Source organism: Phasianus colchicus, chromosome 40 (assembly GCF_987193195.1).
Source record: "Phasianus colchicus chromosome 40, bPhaCol1.hap1.1, whole genome shotgun sequence".
In the NCBI taxonomy this organism is placed as follows: Eukaryota; Metazoa; Chordata; class Aves; order Galliformes; family Phasianidae; genus Phasianus; species Phasianus colchicus.
The window spans coordinates 1,187,070-1,204,211 of record NC_143475.1 but is presented as its reverse complement, the minus strand read 5'-3'; the positions used below and the strand labels follow the sequence as shown (position 1 = coordinate 1,204,211).

Sequence of the window (17,142 nt, the reverse complement as noted above, 5' to 3'; positions counted from 1 at the left end):
CTCCAGATCTACTGCCAGAACCTGTGCCTGCTGGCCAAGCTCTTCCTGGACCACAAGACGCTGTACTTCGACGTGGAGCCCTTCGTCTTCTACCTGCTGACCGAGGTGGACCGCCAGGGGGCGCACATCGTGGGCTACTTCTCCAAGGTGAGCCCTGGGGGGGCGGCGGTGTCACCCCCGGGTTGTGTTGTTGTCACCTCGTTGTGTTGTTGTGGTGCTGTCAGCGTGTTGCGTTGCGGTGCTGTCGCTGTTGTGTTGCTGTCACTGTTGTGTTGTGTTGCTGCGTTGCTGTCACTGTGTTGTCTTGCTGTCACTGTTGTGTTGCTGTCACTGTTGTGTTGTTGTGGTGCTGTCAGCGTGTTGCGTTGCGGTGCTGTCGCTGTTGTGTTGCTGTCACTGTGTTGTGTTGCTGTCACTGTTGTGTTGTGGTGCTGTCACTGTTGTGTTGTTGTGCTGCTGTCACTGCGTTGTGGTGCTGTCACTGTTGTGTTGTTGTGGTGCTGTCACTGTTGTGTTGTGTTGCTGTCACTGTTGTGTTGCAGTCACCCTGTTGTGTTGTTGTGTTGTTGTGTTGCTGTCACCGTGTTGTGTTGTGTTGCTGTCACTGTTGTGTTGCAGTCACCCTGTTGTGTTGTTGTGTTGTTGTGTTGCTGTCACCGTGTTGTGTTGTGTTGCTGTCACTGTTGTGTTGCTGTCACTGTGTTGTGTTGTGTTGCTGTCACTGTGTTGTGTTGTTGTCACTGTTGTGTTGCTGTCGCCGTGTTGTGTTGCTGTCACTGTTGTGTTGTGTTGCTGCCATCCTGTTGTGTTGTTGTGTTGCTGTCACTGTGTTGTGTTGCTGTCGGCGTGTTGTGTTGTGTTGCTGTCACTGTGTTGTGTTGCTGTCACTGTTGTGTTGCAGTCAGTGTGTTGTGTTGTTATGTTGCTGTCACTGTTGTGTTGCTGTCACTGTGTTGTGTTGTTGTGTTGCTGTCACTTGTGTTGCTGTGTTGCTGACACCCTGTTGTGTTGTGTTGTTGTCACCCCGTTGTGTTGTTGTGCTGCTGTCACTGTGTTGTGGTGCTGTCACTGTTGTGTTGTTGTGGTGCTGTCACTGTTGTGTTGTGGTGCTGTCACTGTTGTGTTGTTGTGGTGCTGTCACTGTTGTGTTGTGTTGCTGTCACTGTTGTGTTGTGTTGCTGTCACTGTGTTGTGTTGTTGTCACTGTTGTGTTGCTGTCACCGTGTTGTGTTGCTGTCACTGTTGTGTTGTGTTGCTGCCATCCTGTTGTGTTGTTGTGTTGCTGTCACTGTGTTGTGTTGTTGTGTTGCTGTCACTGTGTTGTGTTGCTGTCGCCGTGTTGTGTTGCTGTCAGCGTGTTGTGTTGTGTTGCTGTCACTGTTTTGTGTTGTGTTGCTGTCGCCGTGTTGTGTTGCTGTCAGCGTGTTGTGTTGTGTTGCTGTCACTGTTCTGTGTTGTGTTGCTGTCACTGTGTTGTGTTGCTGTGTTGCTGTCACTGTTGTGTTGTGTTGCTGTCACCCTGTTGTGTTGTGTTGCTGCCATCCTGTTGTGTTGTTGTGTTGCTGTCACTGTGTTGTGTTGCTGTCGCCGTGTTGTGTTGCTGTCAGCGTGTTGTGTTGTGTTGCTGTCAGCGTGTTGTGTTGTGTTGCTGTCACTGTTTTGTGTTGTGTTGCTGTCACTGTGTTGTGTTGCTGTGTTGCTGTCACTGTTGTGTTGTGCTGCTGTCACCCTGTTGTGTTGTGTTGCTGCCATCCTGTTGTGTTGTTGTGTTGCTGTCACCGTGTTGTGTTGCTGTCACCGTGTTGTGTTGCTGTCACTGTGTTGTGTTGCTGTGTTGCTGTCGCCGTGTTGTGTTGCTGTGTTGCTGTCGCCGTGTTGCGTTGCTGTCAGCGTGTTGTGTTGCTGTCACCGTGTTGTGTTGCTGTCGCTGTGTTGTGTTGTTGTGTTGCTGTCAGCGTGTTGTGTCGCTGTGTTGCCGTGTTGCTGACATTGTGTTGTGTTGTTGTCACTGTTGTGTTGCTGTCGGCGTGTTGTGTTGTGTTGCTGTCACTGTGTTGTGTTGTTGTGTTGCTGTGTTGCTGTCACTGTGTTGTGTTGTTGTGTTGCTGTCACCGTGTTGTGTTGTTGTGTTGCAGTCACCCTGTTGTGTTGTTGTGTTGTTGTCACCCTGTTGTGTTGCTGTGTTGCTGTCAGCGTGTTGTGTTGCTGTCACCATGTTGTGTTGTGTTGCTGTCGCTGTGTTGTGTTGTTGTGTTGCTGTCAGCGTGTTGTGTCGCTGTGTTGCCGTGTTGCTGACATTGTGTCGTGTGGCTGTCACTGTTGTGTTGCTGTCGGCGTGTTGTGTTGTGTTGCTGTCACTGTTGTGTTGCTGTCACCGTGTTGTGTTGCTGTGTTGCTGTCGTTGTGTTGCAGTCACCCTGTTGTGTTGTTGTGTTGTTGTGTTGTTGTGTTGCTGTCACCGTGTTGTGTTGTTGTCACCCGGTTGTGTCGTTGTGTTGTTGTCACCCCCACGTTGTGTTGTTGCCACTGCATTGTGTTGTTGTCACCCAGTTTTGTTGTTGTGTTGTTGTCACCTGGTTTTGTTGTTGTGTTGTTGTCACCCGGTTGTGTCTTTGTGTTGTTGCCACTGCGTTGTGTTGTTGTCACCCGGTTGTGTCGTTGTGTTGTTGTCAGCCCCACGTTGTGTTGTTGTCCCCCCCACGTTGTGTTGTTGCCACTGCATTGTGTTGTTGTCACCCAGTTGTGTCATTGTGTTGTTGCCACCGCGTTGTGTTGTTGTCAGCCCCACATTGTGTTGTTGTCACCCCCCGTTGCGTTGTTGTCCCCCCCACGTTGTGTTGTTGCCACTGCATTGTGTTGTTGTCACCCAGTTTTGTCGTTGTGTTGTTGCCACCCGGATGTGTCGTTGTGTTGTTGTCACCTGGTTGTGTCATTGTGTTGTTGACACCTGGTTTTGTCGTTGTGTTGTTGTCACCCGGTTGTGTCATTGTGTTGTTGCCACTGCGTTGTGTTGTTGTCAGCCCCACATTGTGTTGTTGTCACCCCCCGTTGCGTTGTTGTCCCCCCCACGTTGTGTTGTTGCCACTGCATTGTGTTGTTGTCACCCGGTTTTGTCGTTGTGTTGTTGCCACCCGGATGTGTCGTTGTGTTGTTGTCACCTGGTTGTGTCATTGTGTTGTTGACACCTGGTTTTGTCGTTGTGTTGTTGTCACCCGGTTGTGTCATTGTGTTGTTGCCACTGCATTGTGTTGTTGTCACCCGGTTTTGTCGTTGTGTTGTTGCCACCCGGATGTGTCATTGTGTTGTTGCCACTGCATTGTGTTGTTGTCACCCGGTTTTGTCGTTGTGTTGTTGCCACCCGGATGTGTCGTTGTGTTGTTGCCACTGCATTGTGTTGTTGTCACCCGGTTTTGTCGTTGTGTTGTTGCCACCCGGATGTGTCGTTGTGTTGTTGCCACCCGGTTGTGTGGTTGTGTTGTTGTGACACCCCGTTGCGTTGTTGTCCCCCCCAGGAGAAGGAGTCCCCCGACGGGAACAACGTCGCCTGCATCCTGACGCTGCCGCCGTACCAACGCCGCGGATACGGGAAGTTCCTCATCGCCTTCAGTGGGTGATGGGGGACAGCTGGGGGCCTGGGGGGACAATTGGGGACAATTTGGGGACAATTTGGGGACAATTGGGGACAATTTGGGGACAATTGGGGGACAATTGGGGACATTTGGGGACAATTTGGGGAGAATTTTGGACAATTTGGGGATAATTTGGGAATGTTTGGGAGAATTTTGGACAATTTGGGGACAACGTGGGACAATTTGGGGACATTGGAGGACAATTTGGGGAGAATTTGGGGAGAATTTTGGACAATTTGGGAACAATTGGGGACAATTTGGGGAGAATTTTGGAAAATTGGGGACATTTGTGGACAATTTGGGAATGTTTGGGACAATTTGGGGACAATTGGGGACAATTTGGGGACATTTGGGGACTATTTGGGGAGAATTTCGGACAATTTGTGGACAGTTGAGGACAATTTGGGGAGAATTTGGGGAGAATTTTGGACAATTTGGGGGACAATTTGGGGAGAATTTTGGAAAATTGGGGGACATTTGTGGACAATTTGGGAATGTTTGGGACAATTTGGGGACATTTGGGGAGAATTTGGGGACAATTTGGGGACAATTTGGGGAGAGTTGAGAAAATTTGGGGACATGTGGGGACAATTTGTGGAGAATTTCGGACAATTTGGGGACAGTTGAGGAAAATTTGGGGACATTTGGGGACAATTGGGGGAGAATTTTGGACAATTTGGGAACAATTTGGGGAGAATTTCGGACAATTGGGGACAATTTGGGGACATTTGGGGACATTTGGGGACAATTGGGGAACATTTGAGACAATTTGGGGAGAATTGGGGACAATTTGGGGAGAATTTCGGACAATTTGTGGAGAATTGAGGACAATTTGGGAACGTTGGGGACAATTTGAAGACAATTGAGGAAAATTTGGGGACATGTGGGGACAATTTGGGACAGTTGAGGAAAATTTGGGGACAATTTGGGGAGAATTTTGGACAATTTGAGACAATTTGGGGACAATTGGGGACAATTTGGGACAATTTGGGGACAGTTGAGGAAAATTTGGGGAGAATTTGGGGAGAATTTTGGACAATTTGGGGACATTTGGGACAATTGGGGACAATTTGGGGAGAATTTGGGGACAATTTGGGGACAATTTGGGGAGAGTTGAGAAAATTTGGGGACATGTGGGGACAATTTGGGGAGAATTTCGGACAATTTGGGGACAATTTGGGGACAGTTGAGGAAAATTTGGGGACATTTGGGGACAATTGGGGGAGAATTTTGGACAATTTGGGGACAATTTGGGGAGAATTTCGGACAATTGGGGACAATTTGGGGACATTTGGGGACAATTGGGGAACATTTGAGACAATTTGGGGAGAATTGGGGACAATTTGGGGACATTTGGGGACAATTTGGGGAGAATTTCGGACAATTTGTGGAGAATTGAGGACAATTTGGGAACGTTGGGGACAATTTGAAGACAATTGAGGAAAATTTGGGGACATGTGGGGACAATTTGGGGACAGTTGAGGAAAATTTGGGGACAATTTGGGGAGAATTTTGGACAATTTGGGGACATTTGGGACAATTTGGGACAATTTGGGGACAGTTGAGGAAAATTTGGGGACATTTGGGGACAATTTGGGGAGAATTTCGGACAATTTGGGGATAATTTGGGAATGTTTGGGAGAATTTTGGACAATTTGGGGAGAATTTGGGGACAACGTGGGACAATTTGGGGACATTTGGGAGAGTTTGGGGACGATTGGGGGACAATTTGGGGACATTTGGGGACAATTCGGGGACATTTGGGGACAATTTGGGGAGAATTTCGGACAATTTGGGGATAATTTGGGAATGTTTGGGAGAATTTTGGACAATTTGGGGACAATTGGGGGACAACGTGGGACAATTTGGGGACAATTTGGGGACAGTTGAGGAAAATTTGGGGACATTTGGGGACAATTTGGGGACAGTTGAGGAAAATTTGGGGACATTTGGGGACAATTTGGGGAGAATTTGGGAACGTTTGGAGACAATTGAGGACAATTTGGGGACATTTGGGGACGTTTGGGACAATTTGGGGAGAATTGGGGAGAATTTGGGGACATTTGGGGACAAGGTGGGACAATTTGGGGACAGTAGGGAGAATTTTGGACAATTTCGGGACAATTTGGGGACAATTTGGGGAGAATTTTGGAAAATTGGGGGACATTTGTGGACAATTTGGGAATGTTTGGGACAATTTGGGGACATTTGGGGCCAATTTGGGACAATTTGGGGACAATTTGGGGACAGTTGAGGAAAATTTGGGGACATTTGGGGACAATTTGGTGACAATTGGGGACAATTTGGTGACAATTTGTGGACAGTTGAGGACAATTTGAGGAGAATTTGGGGAGAATTTGGGAACGTTTGGAGACAATTGAGGACAATTTGGGGACATTTGGGAACAACGTGGGACAATTTGGGGACACTGGGGAGAATTTGGGGTCATTTGGGACCATTTGGGGCCACTTTGAGCTACTTGGGGGCCATTTGGGGCCACTTTGGGGTCGTTTGGGGCCATTTTGGGGTCATTTGGGGCCACTTTGAGCTACTTGGGGCCATTTGGGGCCATTTTGGGGTCGTTTGGTGCCATATTGGGGCCACTTTGGGGCCATTTTGGGGTCATTTGGGGGCCATTTTTGTGATATTGGGGGCCTCTTTGAGCTACTTGGGGGCCATTTAGGGCCATTTTGGGGTCGTTTGGTGCCATTTGGGGTCATTTAGGGCCATTTTGGGGTCGTTAGGGGCCATTTTTGTGATATTTGGGTCCATTTTGAGCTACTTGGGGGCCATTTGGGGCCACTTTGGGGTCGTTTGGGGCCATTTTGGGGTCATTTGGGGCCACTTTGAGCTACTTGGGGCCATTTGGGGCCATTTTGGGGTCGTTTGGTGCCATATTGGGGCCACTTTGGGGCCATTTGGGGGTCATTTGGGGGCCATTTTTGTGATATTGGGGGCCTCTTTGAGCTACTTGGGGGCCATTTAGGGCCATTTTGGGGTCGTTTGGTGCCATTTGGGGTCATTTAGGGCCATTTTGGGGTCGTTAGGGGCCATTTTTGTGATATTTGGGTCCATTTTGAGCTACTTGGGGGCCATTTGGGGCCATTTTGGGGTCGTCTGGGGCCATTTGGGTGATATTGGGGGACACTTTGAGCTACTTGAGGGCCATTTGGGGCCATTTTGGGGTGGTTTGGGGCCATTTTAGGGTCATTTGGGGCCATTTGGGTGCCATTTGGGCCCACTTTGAGCTACTTGGGGGTCATTTAGGGCCATTTTGGGGTCATATGGGGCCATTTTGGGCCAATTTGGGGTTGTTTGGGGCCATTTGGGGCCATTTTGGGGTCGTTTGGGGCCATTTTGGTGACATTTGGGTCCACTTTGAGCTATTTGGGGGCCATTTAGGGCCACTTTGAGGTCGTTTGGGGCCATTTTGGGGTCATTTGTTGCCATTTGGGGCCACTTTGAGCTACTTGGGTGCCGTTTAGGGCCATTTTGGGGTCTTTTGTTGCCATTTGGGGCCACTTTGAGCTACATGGTTGCCATTTGGGGCCATTTTGGGGTTGTTTGGGGCCATTTTGGGGTCATTTGGGGCCATTTTGGTGCCATTTGGGCTCACTTTGAGCTACTTGGGGGCCATTTGGGGCCTTTTTGGGGTCATATGGGACCGTTTTGGGGTCGTTTGGGGCTACTTTGAGCTACTTGGGTGCCATTTAGGGCCGTTTTGGGGTCATTTGGGGCCGTTTTGGGGTTGTTAGGGACCAATTGGGTGCCATTTGGGGCCACTTTGAGCTACTTGGGGGCCATTTAGGGCCATTTTGGGGTCGCTTGGGGCCATTTTGGGGTCATTAGGGACCAATTGGGTGCCTTTTGGGGCCACTTTGAGCTACTTGGGGGCCATTTGGGGCCACTTTGGGGTCGTTTGGGGCCATTTTGGTGACATTTGGGTCCACTTTGAGCTACTTGGGGGCCATTTAGGGCCACTTTGAGGTCGTTTGGGGCCATTTTGGGGTCATTTGTTGCCATTTGGGCCCACTTTGAGCTACTTGGGTGCCATTAGTGCCATTTTGGGGTCGTTTGGGGCCATTTTGGGGTCGTTAGGGACCAATTGGGTCCCGTTTGGGCCCACTGTGAGCTACTTGGGGGTCATTTGGGGCCATTTTGGGGTCGTTTGGGGCCATTTTGGTGGCATTTGGGTCCACTTTGAGCTACTTGGGGTGCCATTTAGGGCCACTTTGAGGTAGTTTGGGGCCATTTTGGGGTCATTTGCTGCCATTTGGGCCCTCTTTGAGCTACTTGGGTGCCATTTGGGGCCACTTTGAGGTCGTTTGGGGCCATTTTGGGGTCATTTGTTGCCATTTGGGGCTACTTTGAGCTACTTGGGTGCCATTTAGGGCCGTTTTGGGGTCATTTGGGGCCGTTTTGGGGTTGTTAGGGACCAATTAGGTGCCATTTGGGGCCACTTTGAGCTACTTGGGGGCCATTTAGGGCCATTTTGGGGTCGCTTGGGGCCATTTTGGGGTCATTAGGGACCAATTGGGTGCCTTTTGGGGCCACTTTGAGCTACTTGGGGGCCATTTGGGGCCACTTTGTGGTTGTTTGGGGCCATTTTGGGGTCATTTGTTGCCATTTGGGGCCACTTTGAGCTACTTGGGTGCCGTTTAGGGCCATTTTGGGGTCTTTTGATGCCATTTGGGGCCACTTTGAGCTACTTGGTTGCCATTTGGGGCCATTTTGGGGTCGTTTGGGGCCATTTTGGGGTCATTTGGGGCCATTTTGGTGCCATTTGGGCCCACTTTGAGCTACTTGGGAGCCATTTGGGGCCATTTTGGGGTCGTTTGGGGCCGTTTTGGGGTCGTTTAGGACCATTTGGGTGGCATTTGGGGCCAGTTTGAGCTGCTTGGGTGCCATTTGGGGCCATTTTGGGGTCGTTTGGGGCCATTTTGGGGTCATTTGGGGCCAATTTGGTGCCATTTAGGGCCATTTAGGGCCACTTTGGGGTCGTTTGGGGCCATTTTGGGGTCATTTGGGGCCATTTTGTTGCCATTTGGGCCCACTTTGATCTACTTGGGTGCCATTTGGGGCCATTTTGGGGTCGTTTGGTGCCATTTGGGGCCGTTTTGGGGCCGCCCTTAGGTTACGAGCTGTCCAAGCTGGAGAGCACCGTGGGATCCCCCGAAAAGCCGCTGTCGGATCTGGGCAAGCTGAGCTACCGCAGCTACTGGTCCTGGGTGCTGCTGGAGATCCTCAGGGACTTCCGAGGCACGCTGTCCATCAAGGACCTCAGGTACACCAGTATGGGACCAGTAACACCAGTATGGCACCGGTAACACTGATATGGGACCAGTAACACCGGTGTGGGACCAGTAACACTGATATGGGACCAGTAACATCGGTATGGGATCAGTAACATCGGTATGGGACCAGTAACACCAGTATGGGACCAGTAACACTGATATGGGACCAGTAACATCGGTATGGGACCAGTAACACCAGTATGGGAGCAGTATGGGACCAGTAACACCAGTATGGGACCGGTATGGGACCAGAAACACCAGTATGGGACCAGGATGGGAGCAGTATGGGAGCAGAAACACCAGTATGGGACCAGTAACACCGGTATGGGACCAGTAACACCGGTATGGGAGCAGTAACACCGGTATGGGACCAGTAACACCAGTATGGGAGCAGTATGGGACCAGAAACACCAGTATGGGACCAGTAACACCAGTATGGGACCAGTAACACCGGTATGGGACCAGTATGGGACCAGTATGGGACCAGTATGGGACCAGAAACACCAGTGTGGGAGCAGTATGGGACCAGTAGCACCAGTATGGGACCGGTATGGGACCAGTATGGGACCAGAAACACCAGGATGGGACCAGTAACACCAGTATGGGAACAGCATGGGAGCAGAAACACCAGTATGGGACCAGTAACACCAGTATAGGACCAGTAGCACCGGTATGGGACCAGTATGGGAGCAGAATGGGACCAGTAGCACTGGTAAGAAACTGGTATAGGACCAGTATGGGACCAGTATGGGACCAGTATGGGACCAGTAGCACCGGTATGGGACCAGTATGGGACAAGAAACACCAGTATGGGACCAGTAACACTGATATGGGACCAGTATGGGACCAGAAACACCAGTATGGGACCAGTAACACCAGTATGATGGATGCTGTCCATCAACGACCTCAGGTAGACCAGTATGGCACCAGTAACACCAGTATGGGACAAGTATGGGACCAGAAACACCAGTATGGGACCAGTATGGGACCAGTAACACCAGTGTGGGACCAGTATGGGACCAATAGCACCAGTATGGGACCGATATAGGACCAGTATGGGACCAGTAACAGCAGTATGGGACCACTAACACCAGTAGGGGACCAGTATGGGACCAATGAGCTCCCAGTATGACCCCAGTCACACCAGTAAGCTCCCAGTACCTCCCAGTAATCCCAGTAAGCTCCCAGTAAGACCAGTAAGCCCAACAGATGCCACCAACCCCAGCAGGAAGCCCAGGACCATGAGGTCCTGGAGGGCTTCCATCTCCACCAAGGAGCTCCGTTGGCCTCCAGCAAGACCAGTGAGCTCCCAGTCACACCAGTAAGCTCCCAGTACCTCCCAGTAAGACCAGTAAGCTCCCAGTAAGACCAGTGAGCTCCCAGTAAGACCAGTAAGCCCCAAGAGATGCCACCAACCCCAGCAGGAAGCCCAGGACCGTGAGCTCCTGGAGGGCTTCCATCTCCACCAAGGAGCTCCGTTGGCCACCAGCAAGACCAGTGAGCTCCCAGTCACACCAGTAAGCTCCCAGTAAAACCAGTAAGCTCCCAGTAAGACCAGTAAGCTCCCAGTAAGGTGACAAACCCCAAGAGATGCCACCAACCCCACCAGGAAGCCCAGGACCGTGAGCTCCTGGAGGGCTTCCATCTCCACCAAGGAGCTCCGTTGGCCACCAGCAAGACCAGTGAGCTCCCAGTCCCACCAGTAAGCTCCCAGTCACACCAGTAAGCTCCCAGTACCTCCCAGTAAGACCAGTAAGCTCCCAGTAAGACCAGTGAGCTCCCAGTAAGACCAGTAAGCCCAAGAGATGCCACCAACCCCAGCAGGAAGCCCAGGACCGTGAGCTCCTGGAGGGCTTCCATCTCCACCAAGGAGCTCCGTTGGCCACCAGCAAGACCAGTGAGCTCCCAGTATGACCAGTAAGCTCCCAGTACCTCCCAGTAAGACCAGTAAGCTCCCAGTAAGACCAGTAAGCTCCCAGTAAGACCAGTAAGCCCAAGAGATGCCACCAACCCCAGCAGGAAGCCCAGGACCGTGAGCTCCTGGAGGGCTTCCATCTCCACCAAGGAGCTCCGTTGGCCACCAGCAAGACCAGTGAGCTTCCAGTCACACCAGTAAGCTCCCAGTACCTCCCAGTATGACCAGTAAGCTCCCAGTAAGACCAGTAAGCCCCGAGAGATGCCACCAACCCCAGCAGGAAGCCCAGGACCGTGAGGTCCTGGAGGGCTTCCATCTCCACCAAGTTGCTCCGTTGGCCACCAGCAAGACCAGTGAGCTCCCAGTCACACCAGTAAGCTCCCAGTCAAACCAGTAAGCTCCCAGTACCTCCCAGTATGACCAGTGAGCTCCCAGTAAGGTGACAAACCCCAAGAGATGCCACCAACCCCACCAGGAAGCCCAGGACCGTGAGCTCCTGGAGGGCTTCCATCTCCACCAAGGAGCTCCGTTGGCCACCAGCAAGACCAGTGAGCTCCCAGTATGACCAGTAAGCTCCCAGTACCTCCCAGTAAGACCAGTAAGCTCCCAGTAAGACCAGTAAGCTCCCAGTCACACCAGTAAGCCCCGAGAGATGCCACCAACCCCAGCAGGAAGCCCAGGACCGTGAGCTCCTGGAGGGCTTCCATCTCCACCAAGGAGCTCCGTTGGCCACCAGCAAGACCAGTGAGCTCCCAGTAAGACCAGTAAGCTCCCAGTACCTCCCAGTAAGACCAGTAAGCTCCCAGTAAAACCAGTAAGCTCCCAGTATGACCAGTGAGCTCCCAGTAAGGTGACAAACCCCAAAGCCCAGGACCGTGAGCTCCTGGAGGGCTTCCATCTCCACCAAGGAGCTCCGTTGCCCACCAGCAAGACCAGTGAGCTCCCAGTCACACCAGTGAGCTCCCAGTACCTCCCAGTAAGACCAGTAAGCTCCCAGTAATCCCAGTACCTCCCAGTAAGACCAGTAAGCCCAAGAGATGCCACCAACCCCACCAGGAAGCCCAGGACCGTGAGCTCCTGGAGGGCTTCCATCTCCACCAAGGAGCTCCGTTGGCCACCAGCAAGACCAGTGAGCTCCCAGTCACACCAGTGAGCTCCCAGTAAAACCAGTAAGCTCCCAGTATGACCAGTGAGCTCCCAGTAAGGTGACAAACCCCAAGAGATGCCACCAACCCCACCAGGAAGCCCAGGACCGTGAGCTCCTGGAGGGCTTCCATCTCCACCAAGGAGCTCCGTTGGCCACCAGCAAAACCAGTGAGCTCCCAGTCACACCAGTAAGCTCCCAGTACCTCCCAGTAAGACCAGTAAGCTCCCAGTAAGACCGGTGAGCTCCCAGTAAGACCAGTAAGCCCCGAGAGATGCCACCAACCCCAGCAGGAAGCCCAGGACCGTGAGCTCCTGGAGGGCTTCCATCTCCACCAAGGAGCTCCGTTGGCCTCCAGCAAGACCAGTGAGCTCCCAGTCACACCAGTAAGCTCCCAGTACCTCCCAGTAAAACCAGTAAGCTCCCAGTAAGGTGACAAACCCCAAGAGATGCCACCAACCCCACCAGGAAGCCCAGGACCGTGAGCTCCTGGAGGGCTTCCATCTCCACCAAGGAGCTCCGTTGGCCTCCAGCAAGACCAGTGAGCTCCCAGTCACACCAGTAAGCTCCCAGTAAAACCAGTAAGCTCCCAGTAAGACCAGTAAGCTCCCAGTAAGGTGACAAACCCCAAGAGATGCCACCAACCCCACCAGGAAGCCCAGGACCGTGAGCTCCTGGAGGGCTTCCATCTCCACCAAGGAGCTCCGTTGGCCACCAGCAAGACCAGTGAGCTCCCAGTCACACCAGTAAGCTCCCAGTACCTCCCAGTAAGACCAGTAAGCTCCCAGTATGACCAGTGAGCTCCCAGTAAGGTGACAAACCCCAAGAGATGCCACCAACCCCAGCAGGAAGCCCAGGACCGTGAGCTCCTGGAGGGCTTCCATCTCCACCAAGGAGCTCCGTTGGCCACCAGCAAGACCAGTGAGCTCCCAGTCACACCAGTAAGCTCCCAGTAAGACCAGTAAGCTCCCAGTAAAGATGAGGACCCCAAGAGATGCCACCAACCCCACCAGGAAGCCCAGGACCGTGAGCTCCTGGAGGGCTTCCATCTCCACCAAGGAGCTCCGTTGGCCACCAGCAAGACCAGTAAGCTCCCAGTCACACCAGTAAGCTCCCAGTACCTCCCAGTAAGACCAGTAAGCTCCCAGTAATCCCAGTACCTCCCAGTAAGACCAGTAAGCCCAAGAGATGCCACCAACCCCACCAGGAAGCCCAGGACCGTGAGCTCCTGGAGGGCTTCCATCTCCACCAAGGAGCTCCGTTGGCCACCAGCAAGACCAGTGAGCTCCCAGTCACACCAGTAAGCTCCCAGTCAGACCAGTAAGCTCCCAGTACCTCCCAGTAAGACCAGTAAGCTCCCAGTAAGACCAGTAAGCCCCAAGAGATGCCACCAACCCCACCAGGAAGCCCAGGACCGTGAGCTCCTGGAGGGCTTCCATCTCCACCAAGGAGCTCCGTTGGCCTCCAGCAAGACCAGTGAGCTCCCAGTCCCACCAGTAAGCTCCCAGTCAGACCAGTAAGCTCCCAGTACCTCCCAGTAAGACCAGTAAGCTCCCAGTAAGACCAGTAAGCCCCAAGAGATGCCACCAACCCCACCAGGAAGCCCAGGACCGTGAGCTCCTGGAGGGCTTCCATCTCCACCAAGGAGCTCCGTTGGCCTCCAGCAAGACCAGTGAGCTCCCAGTCACACCAGTAAGCTCCCAGTACCTCCCAGTAAGACCAGTAAGCTCCCAGTAATCCCAGTACCTCCCAGTAAGACCAGTAAGCCCAAGAGATGCCACCAACCCCACCAGGAAGCCCAGGACCGTGAGCTCCTGGAGGGCTTCCATCTCCACCAAGGAGCTCTGTTGGCCACCAGCAAGACCAGTGAGCTCCCAGTATGACCAGTAAGCTCCCAGTACCTCCCAGTAAGACCAGTAAGCTCCCAGTAAGACCAGTGAGCTCCCAGTAAGACCAGTAAGCCCCAAGAGATGCCACCAACCCCACCAGGAAGCCCAGGACCGTGAGCTCCTGGAGGGCTTCCATCTCCACCAAGGAGCTCTGTTGGCCACCAGCAAGACCAGTGAGCTCCCAGTCACACCAGTAAGCTCCCAGTTCCTCCCAGTAAGACCAGTAAGCTCCCAGTAAGACCAGTAAGCTCCCAGTAAAGATGAGGACCCCAAGAGATGCCACCAACCCCACCATGAAGCCCAGGACCGTGAGCTCCTGGAGGGCTTCCATCTCCACCAAGGAGCTCCGTTGGCCACCAGCAAGACCAGTGAGCTCCCAGTCACACCAGTAAGCTCCCAGTACCTCCCAGTAAGACCAGTAAGCTCCCAGTAATCCCAGTACCTCCCAGTAAGACCAGTAAGCCCAAGAGATGCCACCAACCCCACCAGGAAGCCCAGGACCGTGAGCTCCTGGAGGGCTTCCATCTCCACCAAGGAGCTCCGTTGGCCACCAGCAAGACCAGTGAGCTCCCAGTATGACCAGTAAGCTCCCAGTACCTCCCAGTAAGACCAGTAAGCTCCCAGTAAGACCAGTGAGCTCCCAGTAAGACCAGTAAGCCCCAAGAGATGCCACCAACCCCACCAGGAAGCCCAGGACCGTGAGCTCCTGGAGGGCTTCCATCTCCACCAAGGAGCTCTGTTGGCCACCAGCAAGACCAGTGAGCTCCCAGTCACACCAGTAAGCTCCCAGTTCCTCCCAGTAAGACCAGTAAGCTCCCAGTAAGACCAGTAAGCTCCCAGTAAAGATGAGGACCCCAAGAGATGCCACCAACCCCACCATGAAGCCCAGGACCGTGAGCTCCTGGAGGGCTTCCATCTCCACCAAGGAGCTCCGTTGGCCACCAGCAAGACCAGTGAGCTCCCAGTCACACCAGTAAGCTCCCAGTACCTCCCAGTAAGACCAGTAAGCTCCCAGTAATCCCAGTACCTCCCAGTAAGACCAGTAAGCCCAAGAGATGCCACCAACCCCACCAGGAAGCCCAGGACCGTGAGCTCCTGGAGGGCTTCCATCTCCACCAAGGAGCTCCGTTGGCCACCAGCAAGACCAGTGAGCTCCCAGTATGACCAGTAAGCTCCCAGTACCTCCCAGTAAGACCAGTAAGCTCCCAGTAAGACCAGTGAGCTCCCAGTAAGACCAGTAAGCCCCAAGAGATGCCACCAACCCCACCAGGAAGCCCAGGACCGTGAGCTCCTGGAGGGCTTCCATCTCCACCAAGGAGCTCCGTTGGCCACCAGCAAGACCAGTGAGCTCCCAGTCACACCAGTAAGCTCCCAGTCAGACCAGTAAGCTCCCAGTACCTCCCAGTAAGACCAGTAAGCTCCCAGTAAGACCAGTAAGCCCCAAGAGATGCCACCAACCCCACCAGGAAGCCCAGGACCGTGAGCTCCTGGAGGGCTTCCATCTCCACCAAGGAGCTCCGTTGGCCTCCAGCAAGACCAGTGAGCTCCCAGTCACACCAGTAAGCTCCCAGTCACACCAGTAAGCTCCCAGTCCCTCCCAGTAAGACCAGTACCCCCCCCCCCTTGCAGCCAGATGACCAGCATCACGCAGACGGACATCATCAGCACGCTGCAGTCGCTCAACATGGTGAAGTACTGGAAGGGGCAGCACGTCATCTGCGTCACCCCCAAACTGGTGGAGGAACACCTCAAGAGCGCCCAGTACAAGAAGCCTCCCATCACCGGTAATTAATTAACGCCCTTAATTCATTAACCCCCCCACCTAATTAACGCCCCGTTTGTGCTCTGTCTCTGCTAATGATGGGTTTGGGGGTTTTTTGGCCTCCAGTTGATTCCATCTGTCTCCGTTGGGCTCCTCCGAAACACAAACAGGCGAAGCTGGCCAAGAAGTGACACCCAGTGCTGGCAGCGTCACCCATGGGTGTCACCAGCACCTTCAGGTGTCACCTTTGGGCGTCACCGTCACCCATGGGTGTCCCCAACCCCTTCAGTGTCACCTTTGGGCGTCACCATCACTCATGGGTGTCCCCAACACCTTCAGGTGTCACCTTTGGGTGTCACCGTCACCCATGGGTGTCCCCAACCCCTTCAGGTGTCACCTTTAGGTGTCCCCAACAGCCACTGGTGTCATTGTCACCCATGGGTGTCCCCAACCCCTTCAGGTGTCACCTTTAGGTGTCCCCAACAGCCACTGGTGTCATTGTCACCCATGGGTGTCCCCAACCCCTTCAGGTGTCACCTTTGGGTGTCACCATCACCCATGGGTGTCACCAGCACCTTCAGGTGTCACCTTTGGGCGTCACCGTCACCCATGGGTGTCCCCAACCCCTTCAGTGTCACCTTTGGGCGTCACCGTCACCCATGGGTGTCACCAGCACCTTCAGGTGTCACCTTTAGGTGTCCCCAACAGCCACTGGTGTCATTGTCACCCATGGGTGTCCCCAACCCCTTCAGGTGTCACCTTTAGGTGTCCCCAACAGCCACTGGTGTCATTGTCACCCATGGGTGTCCCCAACCCCTTCAGGTGTCACCTTTGGGTGTCACCATCACCCATGTGTGTCCCCAGCACCTTCAGGTGTCACCTTTAGGTGTCCCCAACACCCATTGGTGTCACCGTCACCCATGGGTGCCCCCAACAGCCAACGGTGTCACCTTTCAGCGTCCCCAGCACCCATTGTTGTCACCGTCACCCATGGGTGCCCCCCGCTGTTCCGGCAATAAAGATGAAGGTGGAATTGTTGAGGTGCTCCGTGTTTTTATTGGGGCTGATTTTGGGGTGAAATGAGGCGGTTTGGGGGGCTGTGATGGGTGGGGGGGGGGGGGTGTCCAGAGGTGGTTTTTGGGGTGAAATGGGGCATTTTTGGGGTCACTGGATGGGGGGGGAGGGGGTTGGGTGACATCACCCAGTGCCACGATTTGGGTCCTGGAGCCGTAGTTAGGTGCCATCATCCACATTGGGTGCCAAAATTGGGTGTCCTGGGCCATTTCTGGGTGCCATCATCCACGTTGGGTGCCAAAATTGGGTGCCCTGAGCCATTTCTGGGTGCCATCATCCACGTTGGCTGCCAAAATTGGGTGCCCTGGGCCATTTCTGGGTGCCATCATCCACATTGGGTGCCGTAATTGGGTGCCCTGGGCCGTTTCTGGGTGCCATCATCCACATTGGGTGCCAAAATTGGGTGCCCTGGGCCATTTCTGGGTGCCATCATCC

The 17,142-nt window shown here is 53.5% G+C and overlaps 1 protein-coding gene across 1 annotated transcript in view; it reads left to right on the top strand.

Moving 5' to 3' along the window:
* KAT8 (lysine acetyltransferase 8) overlaps nt 1–16,671 on the top strand; it is a 28,689-nt gene extending 12,018 nt beyond the window's left edge. The window contains exons 7-11 of the mRNA XM_090130495.1: nt 7–147; nt 3,513–3,606; nt 8,763–8,913; nt 15,501–15,655; nt 15,760–16,671. Coding sequence (XP_089986621.1) covers nt 7–147; nt 3,513–3,606; nt 8,763–8,913; nt 15,501–15,655; nt 15,760–15,824 — 606 coding nt within the window. The 3' untranslated portion in view covers nt 15,825–16,671. The remainder of the gene's footprint in view (nt 1–6; nt 148–3,512; nt 3,607–8,762; nt 8,914–15,500; nt 15,656–15,759) is intronic.
* The last annotated feature ends 471 nt before the right edge of the window (nt 16,672–17,142 follow it).